The 23737-nt window shown below is 41.3% G+C and overlaps 1 protein-coding gene across 4 annotated transcripts in view; it reads right to left on the reverse strand.

Annotated features, from left to right (window-relative positions):
* The window catches only part of plppr1 (phospholipid phosphatase related 1), a 64978-nt gene extending 41470 nt beyond the window's left edge, over positions 1 to 23508 (reverse strand). Inside the window, exons 1-2 of one of the 4 annotated variants that reach the window (XM_080477583.1) lie at positions 23320 to 23505; positions 1098 to 1200 (exon numbers count right to left, since the gene is read on the reverse strand). In XM_080477583.1, coding sequence (XP_080333709.1) covers positions 1098 to 1157 — 60 coding nt within the window. In that variant the 5' untranslated portion in view covers positions 1158 to 1200; positions 23320 to 23505. Of the gene's footprint in view, positions 1 to 1097; positions 1201 to 22723; positions 22804 to 23319 lie in introns of those variants that run through there. The other 3 variants (XM_080477584.1, XM_080477587.1, XM_080477585.1) reach the window with 3 other exon arrangements.
* Positions 23509 to 23737: the final 229 nt, after the last annotated feature.

The following is a 23737-nucleotide window of genomic DNA, read 5'->3' on the forward strand; positions in this document are numbered from 1 at the left end:
ATCTGTGGAGGTTCTCCAGGAAAAGCATATGCCATTCCTCATAATAACCGAGTCAAGCTGCAGGAGGCCTATGATCACCAAACACAATGTGATTATGTACATCTCTTCCTGAATTTATATTTAAAACTTGTAGATTTTGCTAAAAGTCAGATATAGCATTACATTTTCATTGACATGTATTTCTTTAAACAAAAACACTCAGGTAATTTATACATTACCATGCTGTCATTTTACCGGTCCGGTCACTCTGTCAAACCTGTGCACTTGATAAAGTGGCCAGTATGTGTACATTCAAAACAGACACTATTTCTGTGTTTCATCATCTAAATGCGTCTCAAAAGCAATAGCTTCCTTTGGATGTACCTGCGTTTGCACTCGTAGTTACATTTCAATTACATCCTTCACACTGAGCGCATGCCTGGGTAAAATCTGCCATTGATACAGAGCATGAGACGTAAAGGTTGGTCAAGTAGGAGGTTGAAAGCAGAGAGAGCGTCATTCAGGGACTGCTACGGAGGACACTTCCCTCGAGGAGTGTGTGTGAGAGAGACGAGCACACAAAGAGATAAAGAATAATGGAAAGTGTCCAGAGAAATCGCTCTGATTAAGGACTGTGGGCTGACACAGTAATTAAATATAGAGGAGAAGCATAACTCTGAAACACACACACACACACACACACACACACACACACACACACACACACACACACACACACACACACACACACACACACACACACACACACACACACACACACACACACACACACACACACACACACACACACACACACACACACACACACACACACACACACACACACACACACACACACACACACACACACACAAAAATTCATCTCAGCACTCATTCCAACACTTTACGCTCTGGTTAGCCGTGTATAATTTACCAGAAGAGGCCATTTGATGATGGTTAAATTGTCATTCAAACCCACGCACGCACACAAACTCCTCGGAGACAGGCACCAAAAAACAAACTGGAGGCAAAAGTCACTCACGTACACACAAATGGTACACTTCCCCCTCTCAGAAGTGAGGATTCATCCCATGAACACGTGCCTCGCAGCCACTCACCTCTACGAAGATGAAACATGGGATGATGGAGTAGCTGCGCAGGGTGTTGTTGGACGCCATCTTGTCTCCCGTCGGGTGTTCTCAGGACTCACGGCAGCTCACTCTGAGGAGACACAAACGTCAAGTGTCAGCTCTCATTATCGGCTGATGACAAGCGATGCACTGAAGTCATTTCTTCCTATTACGCCACATCTATTTAATTAGAAGTGCTCAGTGAAATGGAGAGTTGATGAGAACCAATTTTGGTATCTGACCAATCACCTGCTGCCAGAAAGAGGACCGCCATGAGGAATGATTGGATCTGAAAGCCTTGATGGAAGTTAATAGGAAATTCTAATGAGGAAAAGCAGGAGAGCTACTACGAATATGATGGTTGAGGTTGGGTGTTTATTATCAAACAAAGCAGCACTTCATGAAAATCAGTTCGAAAATGTGTTTACTGTCTGCAGTGGTAATATTGTGGTGGTATTCAAACTAAAGTACTAGTTTATACGTTCATCCACTGCTTTGAATCTGCTTATCGTCATAGTTGAAAAGGGACAACCAGCAACTAGAATGACATTCCTTTTTTTTTTGCCAATCCACGAGCTAAAAACTCCCCAAAGAGCAGTAGGAGTTTAACTCCCTCCAGGCCTGCTCATGGGAAGAGACTAGAAGGTCGACCTTGAGTTCTACAGCAGCCACTTGTGCTTCTTCTGCCTTTAGTTACCACACTTTATATCAGCTAATAGCTCTTGAAAGCACATACTCCAAGGTAATTGTTATGATATAAAGCCAAATCAAGCGTCATTATAGGTTTTTTTCAGACAAATATTCAATATCTAAAAACGCATTTTTATTTTTTTAATCATTCATTTATTTCATTGCAATGTATTAATCCTTCGACAACAAAACTGGGTTTTTGTTAGGTTTCTGAAAATGTGATTTTGACTGTGATAAGTTAACAACACTAATGCACATATGTTGCTCTGTCTCCAATACCTAACTTTTGGTTTAACTTCAGTTTCTGCTCTTGGACTCCCTCCTTATATTTTCACCTCCCGGCTCACATGGTTGCATCCGTCATAATTACTACAGCCTCCATGCATCAGAAGGAAATTCTGTCTTTTCCAGCTGATGAAGTAGGGTCTCATTATCCCATATCTATAAAACTAATAAAAGGAAATGATGCAGGCGTTTGATTCGAGAAGCCAAAGGCAAAGATCATCACTGCACGGAATCAGTCAGCGGGGCAAAAACCGGCTGCTTCCCAGAAGCTGGTTAATTTATGAAAGTATCTGTCAAGGCCTTCAACACCCAATCGTAACACTCACTCTGAAAACTAGCCGTGGCGCTTTCTCTCTCAGCTTCTGTTTTTCTATGTTAATGAAACACTCTTCTGTTGCGCTTTGCACATTTGTGCACCGCATTACCAACGGGGCAAAGAATAAGTCCTCGAGAGATATTTCATGACCCTTTCAGCAACATGCCATTAACCACAGCTTCCCTCTCTGCATTGACGGAACGGATACTATTCACATTGGCTTTGCCTCTGTGCTCCCGTTTTCCCTCTGTCGCCTTGTTTTTCTGCATTTCCTGACAGCATCCATGTGTCACAAAACAATAACGTGGCAAGTCCCCACAGAGAGCTGGTGGCTCGTTAGTAAATGTGGTAAACAAATCGCATTGGAGGGAAAGAAACGTGCCTCTAAATATGACTGGAGAAGAATCTGGGTTACTTGCAGCACAACTTTTATCTGTTGATCGCACAAGTAAGATGTGCTAGTTAAGGTAGGTTTAAAAAGCAGCCAGGGAGAATTGGACTAAGTGTTAATTCATTTGTATTAATCAACAAAGCTTTGGCCTCCCGCAGATGTAAAATGAGCATAAACGTATTATGGGGCTGTAATCACTCTTAATTTCCTAATAAAGCATAACACTCCTTGCTCGAGTTTCCCATCCTACCATGCAATTCTCAATAAAGAGGAACATTGAGCGTGGAGGGGAGGTTTGATCACACTTAGAACTTCGTAGGGGTGCCAGCCCCCCCGGAGTGACTCTGCTTGCATTTCCTATAATATCTCTTGAACCAGACGACAGATCTGAACGTAGGAAACCGGGATCAATAGAAAACCCTTTGGTTAATCTATGAAGCTGAGAGGCAAGGAGGTTTCCACTTAGTACCATGAAACTGACACTAAATACAGCAAATTCACAATGATGAAACCACAATCAGGTAATTATTTAAAACATATTGGCTGCCATGTTGAGTACCAAAGAAACCTATGACAACTTTGACCAATGAGATGCTGCAATAGCATTAGTATGTTGTCATAATGTAGCATCTGATTTAAAGTGGTAAAGACTAACAAGCATCAAGGCAGTTGTTTGTCCATTTCAAAGATGCTCTGGTTAAGGTCAAAATGGGAAGGTGTAGGATTTGACCAGTTGCAATCAGGCTTCAGCAAAGACCAAGAAAATACAAGATATTTATCAACTAGTTTCAATCAGGCAAGACAAGTTAACTATTTGTGTCACAAAACTATTCTATGATCCCAAAATGATAATAACTAAGTAATTCCACAGTGAGAAACTTTTTTTTCCCCAACGCAGTATAGATTTCATACCCACCACCAAACATGTTTTGCGTACACTGACAATCCAGCCAATAACAGTATTTGATGTGAAAAGAAGCTTCCAGTTCGTTGCTGCTCGTAACAGACGATGTTAATATGAGAATCACAAAAGATATGACACTTTGAAACTTAATTGTAAATGCAGTTAAACAGCATTTGTCAGAACAAGCTGTCGATTTTTTTACATCTGCTGTTTTTAGCAGCAACAAGGGACGGTAAAAGGCGTTAGTCACCAGTTAACAGGGAAACCAGTTAATCCGAAACACTGGATGCAGTTTGAGTCGGGTCAGCATGTTACTCTAAGCTGCGCTACATGCTAAATGATAAAGAGATTTGAGGCTCACACACCAACGATGCTGCATGCTACACATGATTAAAGTATGACTGACACACTCATTAACAGAGTTGGAGCAAACTCGTTCCCTCGGTCTACAGTCTGCAGTAAATATAAAGCACAGCGTATATAGACTCTACGCACTGCCCTGTGCATCCTGTAGACTGTAAGGCTTTTGGAGCTGTGCAGAGGTGGTTAACAGCAACGCCTAGTCTTCGCCCATTGTTTTGCATATGGAATATGAATTAGGCTTTGTGGCCTTTAATAGGTACTTGTGTCGGTACTCTGTCCCGGCAAGCAGCTAAAGGTTAGAACTCGTCCTTCCCTTTTAAAAAAGTGGTATCGGTGCATCCCGAGTTATAATCAAATACTGCAGGTTTACCTGATGGACAGTTCACAGGAGACATGTTTATTTCTAATATTTTCACCCACAGCCACATTGTATGAAGACAGCATTAAATGAAAACAGCCAACAGTGCAATAACCTTCATGCTGATGAACATAAACAGCCGCTGAAGGGTTAACTCCTCAGGTTGACATTCAGTATGTTTACTCCTCAAGGAGCAGTCACACTCCTTTCAAGACTGTAATGTGCACATTTAAGACAAAACACATGAGAGCAAGGTAAAAGAAGACATCTCCTGCTGTCTTGCTACGATCTATTCACAAAAGAAACCCAGAGTGAGCTTAGACACCTGAGAATAATCGCGTGAACGTTATGACTCTGCTTGGATAAAGGAGGAGAAACGTCACGATGAAGTCCTGTTGATCCGACTCATTTGTTTTGAGATGAAGAAAAACAGACATAGCTGCCTGATACTGTCACAAAAAAAAAAAGATGAAAGGAAATACAAATTGAATACATTTTATATTTTCAAACGGATTCCATTCAAGAAAAGAAAATGTCCTCCGTGTGCCTTGAGAGAGAGTTTGTACGCTCGTGATGCTGTTTGAGAATAAATCCTTGAGAGTCGATGAGTAAATGTGGCGTAACGGCTTGAGTCATTCAAGCGACCACAATTAGCAAGTTAGCCAACAGAATCTAGGCTGTAACAACCAATAATGTCATTATATACCAACAGCCAAATCGTAACAACATGTTGCTAATAATCTAATAAATTGTTAACTGCAGCCAACTGGAAGAGGACTGAATCTTCTAGATATGAAGAAACAGTTTTTTTCCAGGTATTGTGTCATTTGCTTCACTCAAATAGACGGGATACTCATATTTGTTCACTGAGGATACATACTATAGTATAGGCATATATGCAGCCCTTTATTAATTATGGTTGTTAAAAATCTTTCCTTGTTTTATTACAGTATTGGCAAGTTATTACAAAATAAGCTTTATTACATTCAAAATGGCCACAATTATTACATTACTGTCTGAAAGTACAATATTGGTTGCTACATGGTGTAGAGCAGGGGGTGAAACCCACTTTTTACAATTTGATTGGCGGGCTCGTGGGCCAGACTGGAGCCTCTTGTGGGCCGGTTTTGGCCCATGGGCCTTATGTTTGACACCCAGAGAGAGTCCCTGTAGCATCTAGTGTCTACATAAGGTACTGGCATGGGTGGATGGAAGAGTAGATGCAACAAGTTCAAGGTTTTGACAAGAACTAAGAATAAATGCCCCCTGGAAATCTTCTGACAGCCAAACCGAGTGCAGATTATCAACTGCACTAGCAGTTTTATTCTTTAAATATTGAAAACGTTCACATTGTGTGAAAAGGGTCAGTGGTGTCTGTGTTTAGATGGTAATGTGAATGTTCTTCCAATTCCACTTTTAGAGGTTTGAGCCCCATCTATTTTGAATAAAACACTGAACCTTTAAGTTGCACCTCACATGGTCGTGGTCACCATTAGTGTATGACTGGTACATTACTGTCACGTCATCTTCTTTAATACATTTTATCCACTTTTGAGTAGCAGCAGGTTGGAACCCAACTAACAATTGGAAAAAAATATTTCACACGACGAACAGGTCACCAATATGGAGTTTTCAATTAAGAAAAGCCACAGAGAGAACAATGTTGTAATAGTTCTGGAGTTTGTATTACTTTTGACTTTTTAGTTTCAGTCAATTTTAATCAAGAGCAGATTTGTGAGTCATTATTTGCTTCCTTTAATAAAATAAATGAGACTATTAGTTATTGTTTTAGTTCATTCAAATGCATGAATCAAAAGTCTGAAAAAGCATGGTAAAAAATTTATAATAATAATAATGAGAATAATAATACATTTGAATGCATTAAAGAATTGATCAGTCAAATGAAACCCAAGAAATCAGAATACATGTATAAAAAACAGCTTCTGGGATTAGATTTTGTGCTGTGTAACACTCACGATAGTCCACAGACTGAAGCCACGTCAACATAACATGAACTAATTAATGACGCGGTGACGCATAGCATTGTTTGTGTATGAAGTATAAATGAAGCTTTGCGGCATTTGACAAGTACTCGTATCGGTACTCAGTGCGGGCAAGCAGCTTATAACTTGTCTCAATCAGGAAAAGATTCACAACTTTTAGCAGCATGTTAGTGGAGAAAAGCATTTACAAAAATAACATTTAGGGAGTATGTACATTTACTAATGTCCAGAGTTGATTGTCAAGTTGAATGTTTTATTGCAATGGCTTTCTGGGCTTCCTTCCCATGCAGATCAATTATTTTCGATTGTGGGCACGTGGTGTTTGACATCAAGCCAACAGTCCACTCCTACTTGTTGTACACTGTGCAACACAATCAATCTGTCATGTTTAGTGAGTAAGTGGACAAATAATTGCGGGATTAGAAGCTGCTGCACTCGATGCCATTTCCACACGTCCTTGTTATGTACAAGACCTGGAGGATTTCACTGTAATATTTAGACAACCATTTGACAGTTACATATTATCTGTGTTTTAGTGCTGAATTATCACAAACATGTCAAGCTCTGCCCCCAAGCTGCATTACAGAAATGCTGATGAGGCGAGACAATTTATATCTATGAATCTTTTCAGGTGCGGTTCAGCTTCTACCAGACCTGCCTTCGGGTATCGAGTCCAAGTCTGTGGCAGCACACAGCAAGCTTGTTCGCTCAGTCTACAGTACACAGTGTATATGCCTACTGTAGACTGTAAGGCTGTTGGAGGTTTGTGTAGCATCAACGCAGAGGTTCATCTATTGTTTGCGTATGAAGTATGATTTAGACTTTATGACACTTAATGAGTACTCCTCGTATTCGGCATCGGTGAGTAGCGAAAGGTTCGCACTTATACTTGTACTTTAAAAAAGTGGTATCAGTACGTGATGGAGGTGGCCTCAGAGACAGAATCCAAGTATTTTCGAAACGTTTTATCTTGAGAGCCGTTGAGCTGCTTGAAACGCAACATGATTTAGAATTTTCTCTTTAAGATGTTGTGTAAGCGGGACCCACCTTGGCATTTAAAGTCTTACAGGGAGCTTGAGGGAAGAAATATTGATGTGAATCTAAGGCAAAAATGCATAAAAATAAAACACTTTTACATTGAGAAAGCAACGTTATAGATGAGTTCTTCTATACATAAAAATTGGTGAAATGTAAATGTTCTTCCTGGCATAACCTACCTAACAACTGGTGCTGTGATGAAGAGATACTCCAGATGTATCACTGCACCTGTCAGCGGTCATATTGTTCTGGCTCGTCTGTGTGTATCCATCTCTGCGGGAGTGATCCTTTGGTATCAACCACAATCAATGCAACCATTAGTCATGCATATTTTCTACATAATGAAGGAGGATTGAAACGCTGCTCCCGCTTTGTGTGAACCTCACACAAAGCTACGGTGAACCCGAGCCCTCGTCTCACTTTGAAGCCAAACGCTTCACTCACACAGTCATTACACGCGGCCACACACTGAAGCTGGCAGGTCTAATCAGTTCCTAAGTGCCTGTCCCATCTCATTTACCACTCAATCCAGGCCACTGTTGGATCGCAATCATCTGACGTCCACTCTGGCTGTGCTTCGCTTCAGGTTCAGCAAACAGACACGTCTGTGCTTATGTGAAACTGTTGATATTTCATGTCCATACTGCTGGAGATACTACCTTTTTGCACCAGGTAACAGAGCTACTACATCTCGTACGCCTTCAAGAGGGGATGAAAGCAAACGGAAACTTTATAGAGAGTTAGCAAAAGTTGTAAAATAGGTAGTAAAATGCACACCTTCATTCCCGATTGACAGTCACACAGAGAAGGTCCAGCAGAGCCAGACAGGGCCGGTAAAAGCTTTATGGATTTTTTTTCGACGGCCCACCGACTCGGGGACCTACTGCAACTCAATATCCTCTTCAAGGACACACCGGCAGTAGAGAACTGTCAGGTGAGGTTCAACTGAGGTTTACGCCAAGTATACGTCTCAGTAACACCAAGTCAAACACGCTACTCATCACAAAAACAATCCTGCAAGAGATCCATGCAACCGATGTCAGTGTATATTAATAGTTCCATCAGCATACAGTAACTTCAGTGATTAAAAGCAAGTAGTTTAATTGTATTGTCTTATAAGTTTTTTTTAGAATCAGCCTAAATGACAAGAGGGCACTAATCACGTTAACACTCTTTCACATCAGATACGACACAATATAAAGTGTTTTATGAGAATTCCTCTACGGCAACCAACAGGAATTAAATTATTCAGAGTCCCTGCGGCTTCCTCCACTGAACCATGATTTTTCTTGAACCAGTCAAAAGGAAAACACTTAATGCAGCCAGCTGTGATTTCTCTTCCCATCCCTTTGTTGAATCTGATTTGTATTTGAGCTTTGGCGTAATCAACTGAATAACTCCCGATACAAGCAGTAGTAATGAGCAACAGGGTGCATGGCGTTTTAAACTCGCTGGCATTATGAATGCATAACTTCATACTTGGAACTTTGCGACAGTTACGTGTAACAGAGCTGGTGATGCAGAATATATGACTGAAGATAAAAAAAAAAACAAGAAGTTGAAGGTTAATCAAAAGACGTAGCTATGTCTCGATAACCAATTAAAAAAAACACAATACAGAAAGCAAAGCTCAGGCTGGAGCAGGATTTTTAATTAAGACTAATTATTCACAAAGTAACAAAACTAATATTAATTCCACTGAAGCGCCTCAATACTGCAGTAGAGAAGCATTTCACCTGCGACCTGCTTAACGCCGTGAACTTTGAACGAAAGTATCTTGATTGTTTTCCATAAATTTGAAATGTGACGTGAACCTCTCTCTCTAAAGCTCTACTAGGTAATATCAACAACAATCAAATAGGTTTCTTCATCATCACTGTTTTCAAGATTAGCACCATCACCACCAATGTTTTGATATACTATCAATAAAGCGATTTAGTTAGGCACTGTTTACGCGACATTTTCAAGTGAAAACTGAGAACTTTCATTGCGTTTCGGTTGTTGGTTTACACTGATAACCAACTCTCTCAGCCACTGATGCAGCTGAGGGAGAAAGCAGAAGAATATTTTGGTATATCAGAGGTGTATATGGCTCAGAAATGAACAGGTAAAACAGAGATGAACAGGCTATATGTACCGCAACAGTTTCTTTTCCTATAAATGTGTCTGAATTCATCCCTCCTGCTTCTGCCTACACTCACCAGATATTAGATACAGATGCAGTCTAACTAAACATACTGTTCCTTCTCTTGCTACAGCAATTTCCTGCACAAAAGAGTTTAAACCCATGGCTGCCCAACAAGTAGAAGCATTTGTTATTGGTTTCTCATTGTCATTTAAATGCTTCAAGAGTTCCCAAACCTTAAATCCTCTGAGACATGCTTTATTTTCAGAGAGACTTAAAAAATGTGCCGCCGAAGCTTTTGTGTCGTGTCGTTCTGTGGGCGGTAGAACAGAGGGAAATACATTTTAAAATAAAGAAATAAAGCAGTGACAGTTGGACTGTAAACATGATGATTTTACCCTGGGCTCCATGACAGATGATCCGAATCAGAAAATTTAAGGGATCTGCAGTCAGTGTCGGGGAGTTTACGCCACATTCATTTTTTTTTTTTTTCCCCCTCACTGACTGGAACAGCCTCCGAGCACTGAACAATTGAACCAAGGAAGGTTTTAACATGATCCCTCTTTGTTGCAGCGCCTCAGGACATTATGACTTCAAACGTTGTCCGGAAGATCACAACCAAAGACCATTCTCTCTTCTGATTTTTAGACTCACTTAATTACAGTTGGATGAAAGGTGATGGGATCGTCTTCCCGGAGGCGGGCACATCAAACCAGTGGCCCACAGGCTCTGTCAGGATTCATCAGTACCTCCTCGGCTCAGTCGCTCGGCTGAGATGACTTTGTCTAGACGCGACTGCTCTGCTGTCAGAGGCATCCAGAGCTGACTGTGAAAAATTGAGCCTAGAAATATCATATCTGATTGACCATCTCCTGGTCTGCAGCTAAGTTGTTCTGCCAGATTGAGACGACTGCCGGAATGGAACTTAGCCGTCACAATGACAGAGTTTGCAATAGAGCTGAAAGTCAGAAGCAGGGCACGGGAAAAAGAGATATTATCTTCTGTTATCGTGGCCGGCATTCTGCTGGTGTGGCCTCAAAAGCGCATTTCTCCATGTTTTGAGAAGAAAGCCACTATGAGTTATGAAACTCTTGGAAATGCCACGAGTTTTAAGCTTCACCGGTTAAATGAATGCAGAGATGTGAAATCACCGCAGGAGGCAACACCGTGAAATCCCTGGACTTCTGACCTGTATGAACTTGAAAACAAAAAGCTGGGTGAGTTAAAGAAGACTTGTGTTTCTGGACTGAGCGATCGGAACCAGTAAACTTCTCCAACATCCAAATATAAAAGCTATTGTTTGTTTGAAATCGTTACAAATTGGACATTAAGCTATAATTGAGCCAATCGTTGCCTCAACCGTTAAATCAACAGGTTGATATTTGGACCAGTGTTATAACTATTTTTGAATGAAACTTTGGTTCTTCACATTATAAATGGTCATTGGAAATTCTCTTACATAGTGCATTTTCACAGCTTCAGCAGTTTCAAAGTGCTTCATTCAGGTTGCACCGCCTATACATTTTACATTTCCAGCTATATATCTTTATATCTTTGATTGTGATCTAAAATCTTTGATTTGCACTTATTGCACCAACAGAGAAACGTTATGCTGCCTCCTCTGCAACTTTTTCTACCCGCTAATTTGAGAACTTACAAACTGAGGCCCAACCATGATTTCAAAAGAAAACAGAAAGCTTTCAATGAGTTTTGGGTGTCCGTTTACACACGACAACAATGCTCGGAGCCACCGAAATCCCAACTTTAAAAAAAAAAAAAAAAAAACTGTGTTTAATTGGAATGTGGCTTTAAAATAAATATATTAGTAACAAAAGAGCTTGCCGTAATATCCAAATTTTCCACTTTTATTGTGAAAATAAATGCACTCTAAGCAAAACGACAAAGGCCTTGAGTCAAATTATTTCTACCCTGAGAAACTTTATCATGTATCAGAATTGAAGATGAAGAAAAGAGGCATCCTCACTCAGGTGACGGTTGTTTGAAGGTTTATCCACAAAAAGTATCACCGTTCACTTTTTTACAAAGACGTCGCACCATAATGAACCTAAACGCTGCGTCCTGACGCGCTGTACAAAAAACTATCCGCGGGCTAAATTTACACCTGCAGTCCCACAGTGGGTCTCGATTCAAACATTTGGCTGATTAACAACATGAAACATCGGAGATGAACAAAGCAGAACATAGAAGAGAGGGAGACGGATCACAGACATGCACACCTCCTCAGCACAAGTTTAAAAGAAAGTTGACAAAAACTATACGATAGAGTAACACAGCATGTGAGAGTGTAGTGTGATATCATGGTTGGACAGCTTTTCTTTTTTTTTTTTTTTTTAACTTTAGGCATATTAACGGAAATACCGGTTCTTCGCATCATCACAGAATGACGATAGAAAGTTGAAGGGTAAAATGCAGTTTGATAAAAAGGAGCCACACTCAAGGCTGTTTTGTTTTTTTTATCTTGCAGGCTTATTTTAGCTTTTTTTTGTTGTTGTGTTTCCAACAAAAACCACCCGGTAGTCTGGTGAAATCACTCTGTCAAAGCTGATTATTTGAATGCCTTTACAAATGAGTAAATAAAAGAACTCCTTCACACAACCTATCAGAGTTTTTAGCTGCTACCAATACAACCACAAAAGTAAAAATGAAAAACATTGAATAAATTCCAGATTAAAGCTGCAGGACTGAAAAATGTCACAAATTCATTTGCGGGCTGTTTGTATACGACAAGGTTGATGTTGGCGTTAGAATCCTTGAGTAAGAAAATAACATATCTCCGTTGGTTTTCAAGTTGTGGCAAGATATAAGAAAATCATCTTGAATAAATAAGTTTTGTGATTTTTTAAAGAATATAATCCTCAGATGTCAGATAAAACTACACCGCTTAGTTTATTGTCAACACTGTTCCGTTTTCAACTTGTTAACCCAGCACACTGTTACGGTTGCGTTTTCTTGGCATCATCTCAAATAATCAAATAAACACGAAAAGCTTTGCGTTGTGGAGTTTCAAGTTCAAATAGTTTAACTCTGAACTGGATATAGCAGTATGGAAGCTGGAAGGATAGAGAGACGGAATATGCAACTGTACTGAGCCTCTGGTACCAATAAAACTCATTCTTCTATGAAATAATCCCAATCACAAAAGGCAGCATGTAAAGATCTTAAGAAAGTGGCACAACAAGCAGTTTTTTATGACATCAAGTCAATAAATGTGTACTTTTTTTTTTTTTAAAGGGGGCCACACGTTGGTGGCATTTTATTCAAGACAACTCACCGAAATTAACAAGAAGAAGAACTGCACCAAGACGAGGAGCCTAAGACCTTCGTCTTCCAGGCAGAGATTGATCAGCTGATGTCCCTGATCGGCAACACATTTTATTCCAACAAAGAGATGTTCCTTAAGGAGTTAATCTCCCAAGGCTTTTCACGCTCTAGACAAAATTTGTTCTGAAAGCCTGACAGATCCCTCCAAGCTGGACAGCGGCAAAAACCTGAAAATTGACATTATCTCCAACAAAGAGGAGCAAACCCTGATCCCTGTTGACAAGGCGAATTGGCATGACCAAGGCTGACCCGATTAAAATCTGGGCGCCATCGCCAAGAATGGCAGCAAGGTTTTGACATGCTGCGTAAGAACAAAGGAATTTGTTACCTTGAGCTCTTCTTTTTTTTTGTCCTCCCAGGACTTCTGATCTAAATGATCTTGTGAAGTCTGAGAAAACCTATCTGGAACTAACTTTGTGGAATTTTTTTTGCCAAACTGTCATTCTCAACCAGCAAATATTTTTGATAAACTCTCATAATGAACTGACGCGTGTCTCATTTTGCTCTCCCTCTATGCTGAGTGAACAACATTGTCCAGAAACAGAGACGTCCCATGGCGAACCCTCTTGCCAACTGAGCATCTTTATTGCTATAAATAGTCCGTTTTCAATCTTCCCCTTGAAGCTCGCTTTAAAGTGCTTCCTGGGAAATCAATCCATCTTTTTCAAGCGGCAGAGAATAATAGTTATTACCCTGCTAACAAACCATCAGTCAATGCCAAAGACGGGAGATCATCCGCGGACGGGCCGGCCTCAAGTTTTCCATTAAACTACCGTCTTTGGATAAACGAGGTTTCATTCCAGTGCTTCACACTGCCTCCACACACACACACACACACACACACACACACACACACACACACACACACACACACACACACACACACACACACACACACACACACACACACACACACACACACACACACACACACACACACACACACACACACACACACACACACACACACATATTCATTTTGTGAGCTCACAAAAAGTAAAGTTGTCATCTTTTCTCTCCCGTCCCAGAACTAAGCACAGGACAACACACGGACTCGGAAAAGACAGAGTAAGAAACATCAAGAGACAGAAAAGACAGAAAAATAGGGAACATATAGGATGAAAGGCAGGATACATTTAAGGAGGTGGTTCATTTGGAGGAGAAGAACTTCTGTTATGTCTTCTGGGAGACAAAAAAAACAGTTTTATAAAGTGCTCCTCTCCTCACTGACAGCCACAAGTCGCAGTGCCTCTACATATCACACGTCCCCATTGGTGCGTATGGAGAATTATTTTTAGGGTCTATATACGTACGTTTTCTTTGCAGAGGATGCGCCACAGCTCCTATCCCACCGAGATATTCTACTTCATTAGTTCTGAAAGTCACAATTCCAACAAAATAACATTCAATTACCAAAGCTATTCCCAATCGCAATTACTAAGATTTAATAAACAAAGTGAGCAAAGAAAATATTGCAGAAGCATAATTAAAAAGTTCCCCGGGGCCTGCTGTTGACAAAGACATATTTGGACGAGCAAAGTTGGTTTCTTAATTCACATCGGGAGGAACTCGGCTCGGGAGAATCCGCGCAGATTTCTGACGAGACAGAGATCCAGAGCGGAGGACGGAAGAATGTCAAACTCCAAGAAGAAGTAGGACGAGATCAGACGCTGAGAGAGAAAAAGAAGATCGGGAAAGTCCGTTTGGAGAGAGATCAGAACTTTTTAAGGTGGGAATAAATAAATAAATAAATGAAAAAGTCCCTTAAAGTGTGTTCTTAAGGAACAAGATGAAGAGACGTAAGAGATGGAGAAAAGTGCAGAGATCTGAGAGGACATTCAACTTGTTTCTTCAGATGTCACCACACTGACAAAAAAAACCCCGCCATAAACGCTGGATTTTCCCCGCAGCTGACCGGAGTTTCACCCTATGGCTCATTTGTCTTGACGTGGCAAAGTTTTGCCACAACTTTCACTTCAGTGTTTTTTTTTTTTTTAACCAACTCATTTTCCAAATTCCAAAAACATCTAAAGTCCACGTTCTCTTTGTTGAAAATAAGTTTACAGAACAACATTCAAGTGAGAAAGCATCAGAAGTGTTTTGTATTTAACAGGGAAAACTTTGGAAAACAACGTCTTTCCTGACATAATCAGCTTTTACTTCTTTCTGATGGACACAAACTGGAATTCATTCAACGGTACTTCAAAATGAATCTTCTGTATACTCGTGCACTAAATTGTGAAGTACTGGGTAAATATATGCAGCGAATTAATCTCCAGGAGGAGTAGCAGTTGTTGCTTTACATACCAACAAATGTCATTAGTAAACAACCGAAAGTGCTTTAGGTACATTTGCATATGCATAAATGTAAATTTGGAAGTCAGGGGGAAAACGTATTTCTATCCAAGAGAGCTCCAAGGCTTATTCAGTGTGTGGTTTTTTTTCCAATGCGTTGTGTGTTGAATGCACAGTAACGCTGTACTTTTCTCTCTCCCTCACCGTGCTTTGGAACATCTCAAGACTTCAGTCTATATTTAGATCAAACAAGCTCTTGATCTCTGGAGTGTTCAGTTATTTTTCATAACTGCAATCAGAGCCATCACTTCACAATCCCCCCCCCCCGACCGGAGATAAAGAATTCTGTTCCCTTCCGAGTTCCGTCAGCACCACGACAATATCATGCAACTGTAGCTGCTCTGTAGCTGCTCATCATCCGTCCACCGGTTAGTTCTAGGGAGGAATTATAGGAGCGGCTTGTAATTCGCTTCAAGGATTTAATATATGTATGAACGGACATAAAACAGCAGAGGTGCGTTTCTCATGCTGCACAAAGTGCAGGACATCTGCTAGTTAAAGCAGGCTGGGGGAACATATGGAGCTATAAAAGGTGCTACATGAATTTTTTTTACTTTTACAGCGTCACGAGTCGTGATTCATCAGCGACGGGGTTCTTTATTTTTCTTCCGCATCGAAAACCGACAACAAAATGTGATCGACTCCTGTTGCTCAAACATTCATGTCATATTGATGTCATGTTAGGTTGATTTTGCTAACGATCCTTCGCTGTTGTGGACCATCAAGTTTTCAAGTGAAAAAAGAAAACGTCCGCGGCGTTCTGGGTGTCTGTTTACATGACGGCTGTGCTGGGAGACACGACAAACGCAACTTTTTTTTAAAAAGGGCTCCCAAGGGGAAAGTTCTTAAAACTGGAAAACGCAACTTTTTTGAAATGCTTCTACAGCACTGTCTGTGTACTCGCCATTGTTAATGTTTATGGCATATTGTTCTCACACATGTATGTGTGGTTTCATTACAAAAAAAACCACCAACAGCGCCAACTAATGGCCTGGCATGTAAACTACATCGTTTTCAACGTTTCTGCCGTTTCCATGTAAACTGAGGCTGAACAGGAACCAGCCTAGGTTGAGATCTCGGACTCCAGTAGTACTCAAACAAATGAAAGTTTTGCATCGTTAAAAACACGACATTGTGCAGACAGATTGATGTGAGCTGATCCACTGAGAGATGATGCACCAGATTATCCTTTTAGGGAGTTTCCCTTCATGAGTAGGGAATATCATGCGCGTGTTCTAGATCGCCTGATGGTTGCGTTGTTAGTTCAACCTTCAGCAGGGATGCTGGAATTTCACAGCCGGAACACCACGACTTTTATTTGAAGACTTAATTCTAAGATATTTTCTCTATATGTTAACTGTAACTTTGTGACCTATCATTTCTCATGTTGCTGTTTATTCAGGTTTAATAGCAGTAAAACTTTGATATGATTAATAAATCCCAATGGAAGACTCCAAAAACAGTTGAATCTACAAAATGACCAGAAAAGGTCAAATCCCTGAAATGAAAAGTAAAAATGTGAAAATAAAAAGAAATGAAATAGCAAAGGTCCCTGGGGTGTCGAGGTGGTGCACGACGTAGTTCAGTCCTATGTTGACAGCGTCCTCCACCGACCTGTTTGCCTGGTAGGCAAACTGCAGGGGGTCCAGCAGGGGGTCCAGCAGGGGGCCTGTGATGTCCTTCAGGTGGTTCAACACCGGCCTCACAAAGGACTTCATGACCACAGACGTCAGGGCGACGGGTCTACAGTGTACAGTGTGACTGCATCGTTAAAGCAGCCACTTCAGCGTGCGCAGGAACGACTGACACTTCAAAACTTTGAGCTGAAAATGCTCCCGAAGTTCTCTGAGGTCTGCAGTAGGAACCCGACTGGCATAACCCACCAAGTGGTTCATCAGTATCTTTGACAAAAGAAAGATTAATCTGCTTCTCCTCCTGAATTGTGCCGATATCAGCATCCGTTGCCTGCAGTGCATCAATAATTTTCCCCAAAGTGCAGTCCCGCCTTATCGTAAAACTCCACCTTCTGCACTCAGAGAGACACACTAATAAAAACCGGCGCGACTATGTCTCTTGATAACCTTTACCAAATCTTTTTCACAACTTCTTTTTTCCCATAAGTACTGCAGTAGACCTGCAGAATATTTTGCAAATGTATCATCATCGTGACATTATTATTCATAACATAGAAATGGTAAAAGACTTAGTGAATAACAATAAATGCATGTTTCCATCCATTTATGTTGTGCACATCCACATATTTAGCCAATAACGTGGAGCTTGCCAACATTGCAAGCTGCAGAAACATCAGGCGTTCTCAACTCGGTTCTGTGTAAATCACTGGAAGCCAATAACACTGAAGGAATCCAGCACCGTGTTGGAACTCTCAGGTGAGTCGCGATCACCTGTACTTTGGTAGCTCATATTGTCAGTACTCCATAATGATAGTAATTATGCCTGCAAGTTTGATAAAACTATTATTGAGGACAAAATTTTTGTCTTACAAATATAAAGAAAATAACTTTATGTTAATTGTACTCAGAGAAGTTCTGTTCTCCTGTGAAATTTATCTCTTGACAAGAAAACAAAAGAAAAACTTTTAAGTACTGGACAATATACAGCAGCTCAAAAAAGAAAAAGGCCTTCCTTTGTAAACCATGCATGCTCTACTTCTGCATGTGAATTAGCGAAAAAGTCAACTGGTGCACTAAATTCTACCGACGGGATGACAATAGTGTCTTCGGTGTCTCTTTCTGAACAACTTGCCGTCTCTCTAACAAGGGGTTTAACAGGAAGATTCACAACAGGTGTTTGACCCATGAATCCAACCGATTCCTGGTTCAATTGAAACTGGTATTTCAATAGTCCTCTTCATCATGCTGTTCATATTTTCACACCATGAGACCAAGAGGACGGATAACAATAGTAGTAGTAGTGTATTAACACAATTAACCGTGCCCACAGCTCTGCACCCTCTCGATACGGTGCACAATGACTTGTGAAAAAACTTAACTGAGTTTGTCTGTTTTCATTGACATTTTCTATATACCGACGTCTGAAAAAAACACTCTTGTGTTGTTATTGTATTTTCAATTAAACTGACAATTAAACTTGCATAAGACTTAATTGCCAGCTAACTAGCAGGTCTGTTTGACATCCTTTGTGTCTTTTTCTGCTTCTTCTTCTGTATATATATAAGTTGATTTTATAAATACTTTAGAATAGATGCACTTTTCTTTTAGTTCAAATGGTTTAAAGCAGGATTGTAAAACATCAGGCCCGTGGGCTAAAATCGGCCCACAAGAGGATTCAATCAGGGCAAAACACCAAACAAATCATGGACCTTTTTTTTTTTTAAAGAAATTTCCTAACAGTGGCAGACACAACGCATCACTGAGACCCGAGCTGAAATATCAGTGATGCATGCAAAAGATGCTTAGGAGACATTTGGACGTTTGACTGTATTTTGCACCAGAAGGCGATAAGTCTGCAAAGTTTAAATTCAAAAGTTATTATGCCACTATTTTGCCAGTCAACGTGTGATAACTGTAAATAGTATATATAGCATTCTCTCCTCAATCTTCTCTCTTTGAGCGAAAACTCTTCTGACACCGGAAGGCTCTCAGTCACATAATATTGTTTGCCTAAGCGGCCCGACGGGACAAGGGGAAAGAAAACAAAACAAAAACTGACCAATTTGAAACCAACAACATCACAGAAAAAAGAGAAAACGCTGAAGAGTTTCTTTCCAGAATTATCATTAATCCAATTATTTGTGATGCATTATCACCTGGTCAGATCAACACCTCTGTGGAAAAGCCAGGATTTATCGCAGCCCCAGGCCAATCATTCCCCAGAGACATGACAGTGACAGATCTATAGTGCAATCAGGACGCCCCCACCGCCACTAATGACCCCCCCCCCCTCCTGAGAAACATGCAGTGGTAATCAAATACCTGCCAGCATTGGACCAGGAAGTGTGTGCACGAGACAGCCAGCATATATACGATGTGTGTGTGATTGCATGTAATCGATAGGCCGTCTCCAGTGTGGGAGAAGGAGAAGCGCGGCATCAGAAGCGAGTTCAAAGGTCATCGCTTTTCTGCAGCTCCACCACAATACGTCCGTCTGGCGCGTGTTAACAGTGAAAGTCGTCTGCTTGGCGTCCTGGAAGAATTAGTTTTTCCAGCCAAACAACACTGCTTTTTTTGTGTGTGTGTGTGTGTGTTTTGTTTTTTTTGTTATCCACACTCGTGTTGGCCGCTGAACAAAAAACAGCAAGAAGTGGTGAAACAGCATGGATTTACATAATTTGACGAAAGGAGCAGAGCGAGGGAAACAAGTTAACACAGGTGTGTCTGGTTTCTGCGAGCGCTCGCTCGCTCGCTGGATTGTACGTGTGTGTTTTGATTTATCGCTCGCTGCAGTGAGCATCCAGCGGAGTTGAATTTCATTTATTTTTCGGACAAATCTCACGAGCTGCTCCCACTCTGCTGCAGGCGGCCCTCTCCTTGTCCTTCACCTGGAGATTTGGAATGATAAGGCGGGCAGATTTGCAGCTGCAACATCGCGGCGACAGAGCTCTCTGCCCGCAGTGCATCACGTCGCAGATCGAGCCGGGACTACATTAACTCAACAGAGGACAGACGCATTAAATATGTCGATTCCGGAAAGTGAAACGACAGCAAAGAGACAAAGAGTACAATATAATGAAATAAAACGTTAGTTCAACAAACAGCTAACTGCATGACTAAGAAAAATGAGATTAGTCATGATGCGTGATGGTTACAACAGCAGCTCGAATTGTATATCTGATGAGTGCTGAGACTAAAGCTGACAACAATGAAGCAAAAACTAAAAGATATCAGGGTTATGAGTCAAACCTGTAGCCTGTAATCACTGTGCACAACAATACTGTGAACGTAATCAAAACATGCCACAGATAATCCAGTTTTCCAGATGGAAGCGTCGTTCCGATAATGGATGAAGATTAATCAAAAGGACGCAAGGAAAATTAGTCCGACGGCAAGAGTTAGCAACCTTCTCCTTCATGCAAACTGTAAAGGTTGAGCCACACGGTTTTGTTCAGGTCGAAACAGTTTTCGGAAACGATAACATGTTCTTTGGTAGACTTAACACCTTCAAACAACAGCAGCAAATTGCCTCTAAGGCCTCATTTACGCAACAACATTTTCAAATGAAAACTGAAAACTTTTGTTTTGGGAGTAAGTTCACACGGCAAGCGGTGCCCAGAGTCACTAAAAAACCGCAACTTTTTGAAAGCGGCTCCCAAGGTGGAACTTTTCGAAAACACTCCCGACTCAGTCTCTGTGGACACAGAGGAAAATGCAACTTTTCTGAAACGCTGCTACTATCCATGTGCACCGCGGCCGCAGTCATAGTTCTCCTACACATCCAGAGTGTCATGACTCCCAGTTCAAATTCTACTGGGACTTGGTAGTTTGATAGTCGAGAATCACCCGGAATAACAATCCAACTCCGAATGTCAGTGTACTCCCATCGTTAATGTTTGTAACATATTGTTCTCTGTGCACACGTGCGTGGTTTCATTCAAAAAAAACAATGTCACCCCCTCGTGGCCTGGCATGCTGACTACATCATTTTCAGTGATTCTGCCATTTCCGTGTAAACAGACATTGTTTATAAAACGTTGCCGTGTAAACACAAACCTCTGTGATGAGTTTTCATGAAGAGTGTGGATTCATATTTAGAAGATTTGGTTTTTGACCCTCATATTTCTGTCATGTTGCTGCAGAATTTTCTCAAAACCATAATCGCTGGGCCGTTAACAACATGCACAGTCAAAAACACAGCAAGAGCTTCCTTACAATGCAAGTTGAGGTTTTCTTTTTATGATCCTACAGCCATGCAATTAAAATAAGTCCATACAGCCTGAATTTAATTCCAGCCATACGAGGGTTAAATATCATCCAGCCTCACACTATCCTTATCATAGATTATTGAATAAACGTCACATAAAAGCAAATATAATCTGGGGGATAATGTATTTGCAGTAAATATAACATATAGTGTGAGTAAGCACCAACACAGGTGCCCCGTGGAATAATAAATGGAGCAATAATTTGCTGCTGCTAGTTTCACAGTTTGTGAGATGATATCCAGTTGTTTTTTTTGTTCATCTTAACAACCCATTTTAACATTACAGACAAAAACCTGAATCACTGTAATGCTACATTTTTATTCCATGACAACTAGAATAGTGAGACCATTCCTGCAGTAAATGTTCATAAAGCTGATGAAAAGGTGACATTAGCAGCATGAAAAGTGATCTTGAATGACATCAGAATGATTGCTGATGGTGACGTTACTGACACAGATCACTGTGTGATTGCCAGGCAAATTATGTCATTGTGACCTCAGCTTGTTGCTTTATCTGATGGGTGTGGAAATGACCAACCTTTCAAGGAAAGATAAACACAACTGCAGTGCATCGAGCACCATAATGTCTCCATTCTTTGTCTCGAGACTTTGATCACTGCTTGCAAAATCTCCAAATTCAAATGATATATTTCCATAAAATATAACTGAACTCATTTGTGGATCTATGGGGAACAAAAAGACAATCCTTATCCTAATGTTTCATGTACATGTGTACGCCTGTGCAGATGGCTGCATGCATTCATTGTACATAGCTAAAAGACACATGCATATATGTGCCAAGGAGTCTCGCTTTCCGTGTATCCTGCTGACAGGCAGCGAAGGGCTCACCTGATGCCCAGCCACCTGCCATCTGTCTGGATGAATAATACCACATGCCAGCTATAAGAGATAGACGAGCATGAATCCACCTGTCAAATTTAAACAGCTAAAATAATGCAAGAAGGAGGCGATCAGAGGACATGCAGCCCTCAGGGTGGGCGATACCAAGGGACATGAGGAGGAGTCAGCATGCGAGTGCATGCAGAAAGGCAACGCTGACCATTAAATGTCTTTATCTGCAGATCACTGACTTCTGCAACACTGAGGATGCAGCAACTGTTTGGGCTCATTCCCCATGAGCTGAAAATGTCAAGTTGTATAATTATATTTGGAAGATTCTTTGGGACTGTATACAAACAGGTCAATTTTTGCTCTTAGACACACTGTAGCTCATAGTAAACTGAAATCCTCAGGCATTGACTTGTACTATCAAACAGTAGCTCTATTGTGTGGACACCGAGGATCAAAAAGCACGCATATTTACACGCCCAACAATATGAAACAAGCTTTCACTCTATTTACAAGTGAAACATTCATAATGAGGAGGATCCATGCATGATATTGAGTCCCTCACTCCAGCTAAAGGCCAAGGCTTCACACACACATCATGGCACAGATTTTTTTTTCTTCTTAAAATTATGACAGAGGGGGCAATCAAAAAAGGATGATGGCACATGCTGCACTGGATTCATCTCAAGGTTACCCTCCATCGCTCATCAAGGCTTCCAATAAGCATGGGATCTCAGTCATCCGGCGATCTGAAAGGCGTCAGCCGCGTCAAGGGGGCTGCTTGAGAAAGGCAATAGCCAGCCTCTGATGTTGGGGGGCGGGGAAATTGGCTTTTTTTTTTCTCTCTTTTTTTTTTTTTGGCTGGACTGGGAACACATTTTTGCCTGGCAACGGTGGCGACACATATGCACAAATCTTAATTCGCTCTAATTAAATGGTGGAAGCACAACAATGACAAAGGCGATCATCATGTAGGAAGCAGATTTGCATGTGCGTAAATACGCACCGGAGGGAGGTCACTGTTGCTGGTTGAGACAGGTGTCTGTCTAAATGCCGATATCGATTCACTACAAGCATTAAAACACCATTATCTGCGCATGAACACTTACAAACCACCGGGAAAATAAAAGATTACACTACGAGTTTTTAATTCAACCAGGTTCCGGGGCGTTCAGACTTGATTTCAGCTCTGAACTTGCCTCAGCAACAAGACAATAGCTTTACACAGTCCCGTTGCCTCCTATTTCTTTCCCCCCCTCCGCGGCTCCTGCCGGCATGGCGCACACTTACCGCGATGGGATGAAGCATTAATCCAGAGAAAAGGCGACTCCATTGAAAAGGAATGATGCGAGGTGGGAAAAAGGGGGCGAAATGAAGCCTTGCGCGCTGCTACCCCCCGCTACTACGCGTACTACTACCACCACTCCATCGGACTCAGGCAAAGCCAGCTCTCTCTCTCTCTCTCTCTCTCTCTCCGTCTCTCTCTCTCTCCCGCTCTCTCTCTCTCTCTCTCTCTCTCCCTCCCTCCCTCCCTCTCTCTCCGTTTGCGATGTGGATCACGCAGCGTGCGAGCCCATGAGGATGGATGCTGTGTGTGTCTTGTCGGAGGGGGGCGGGGACAAGACGCGCACTCAGCTCCGCTGGAGCGGACTTAATTCTGAGTAAAGGACCGTGTGCTTACAAGCAGGCAGGCTGTCCGGCCCGAAGG

The sequence above is a fragment of the Lipophrys pholis genome (assembly GCF_963383615.2).
Source record: "Lipophrys pholis genome assembly, chromosome: 12".
Classification (NCBI taxonomy): domain Eukaryota; kingdom Metazoa; phylum Chordata; class Actinopteri; order Blenniiformes; family Blenniidae; genus Lipophrys; species Lipophrys pholis.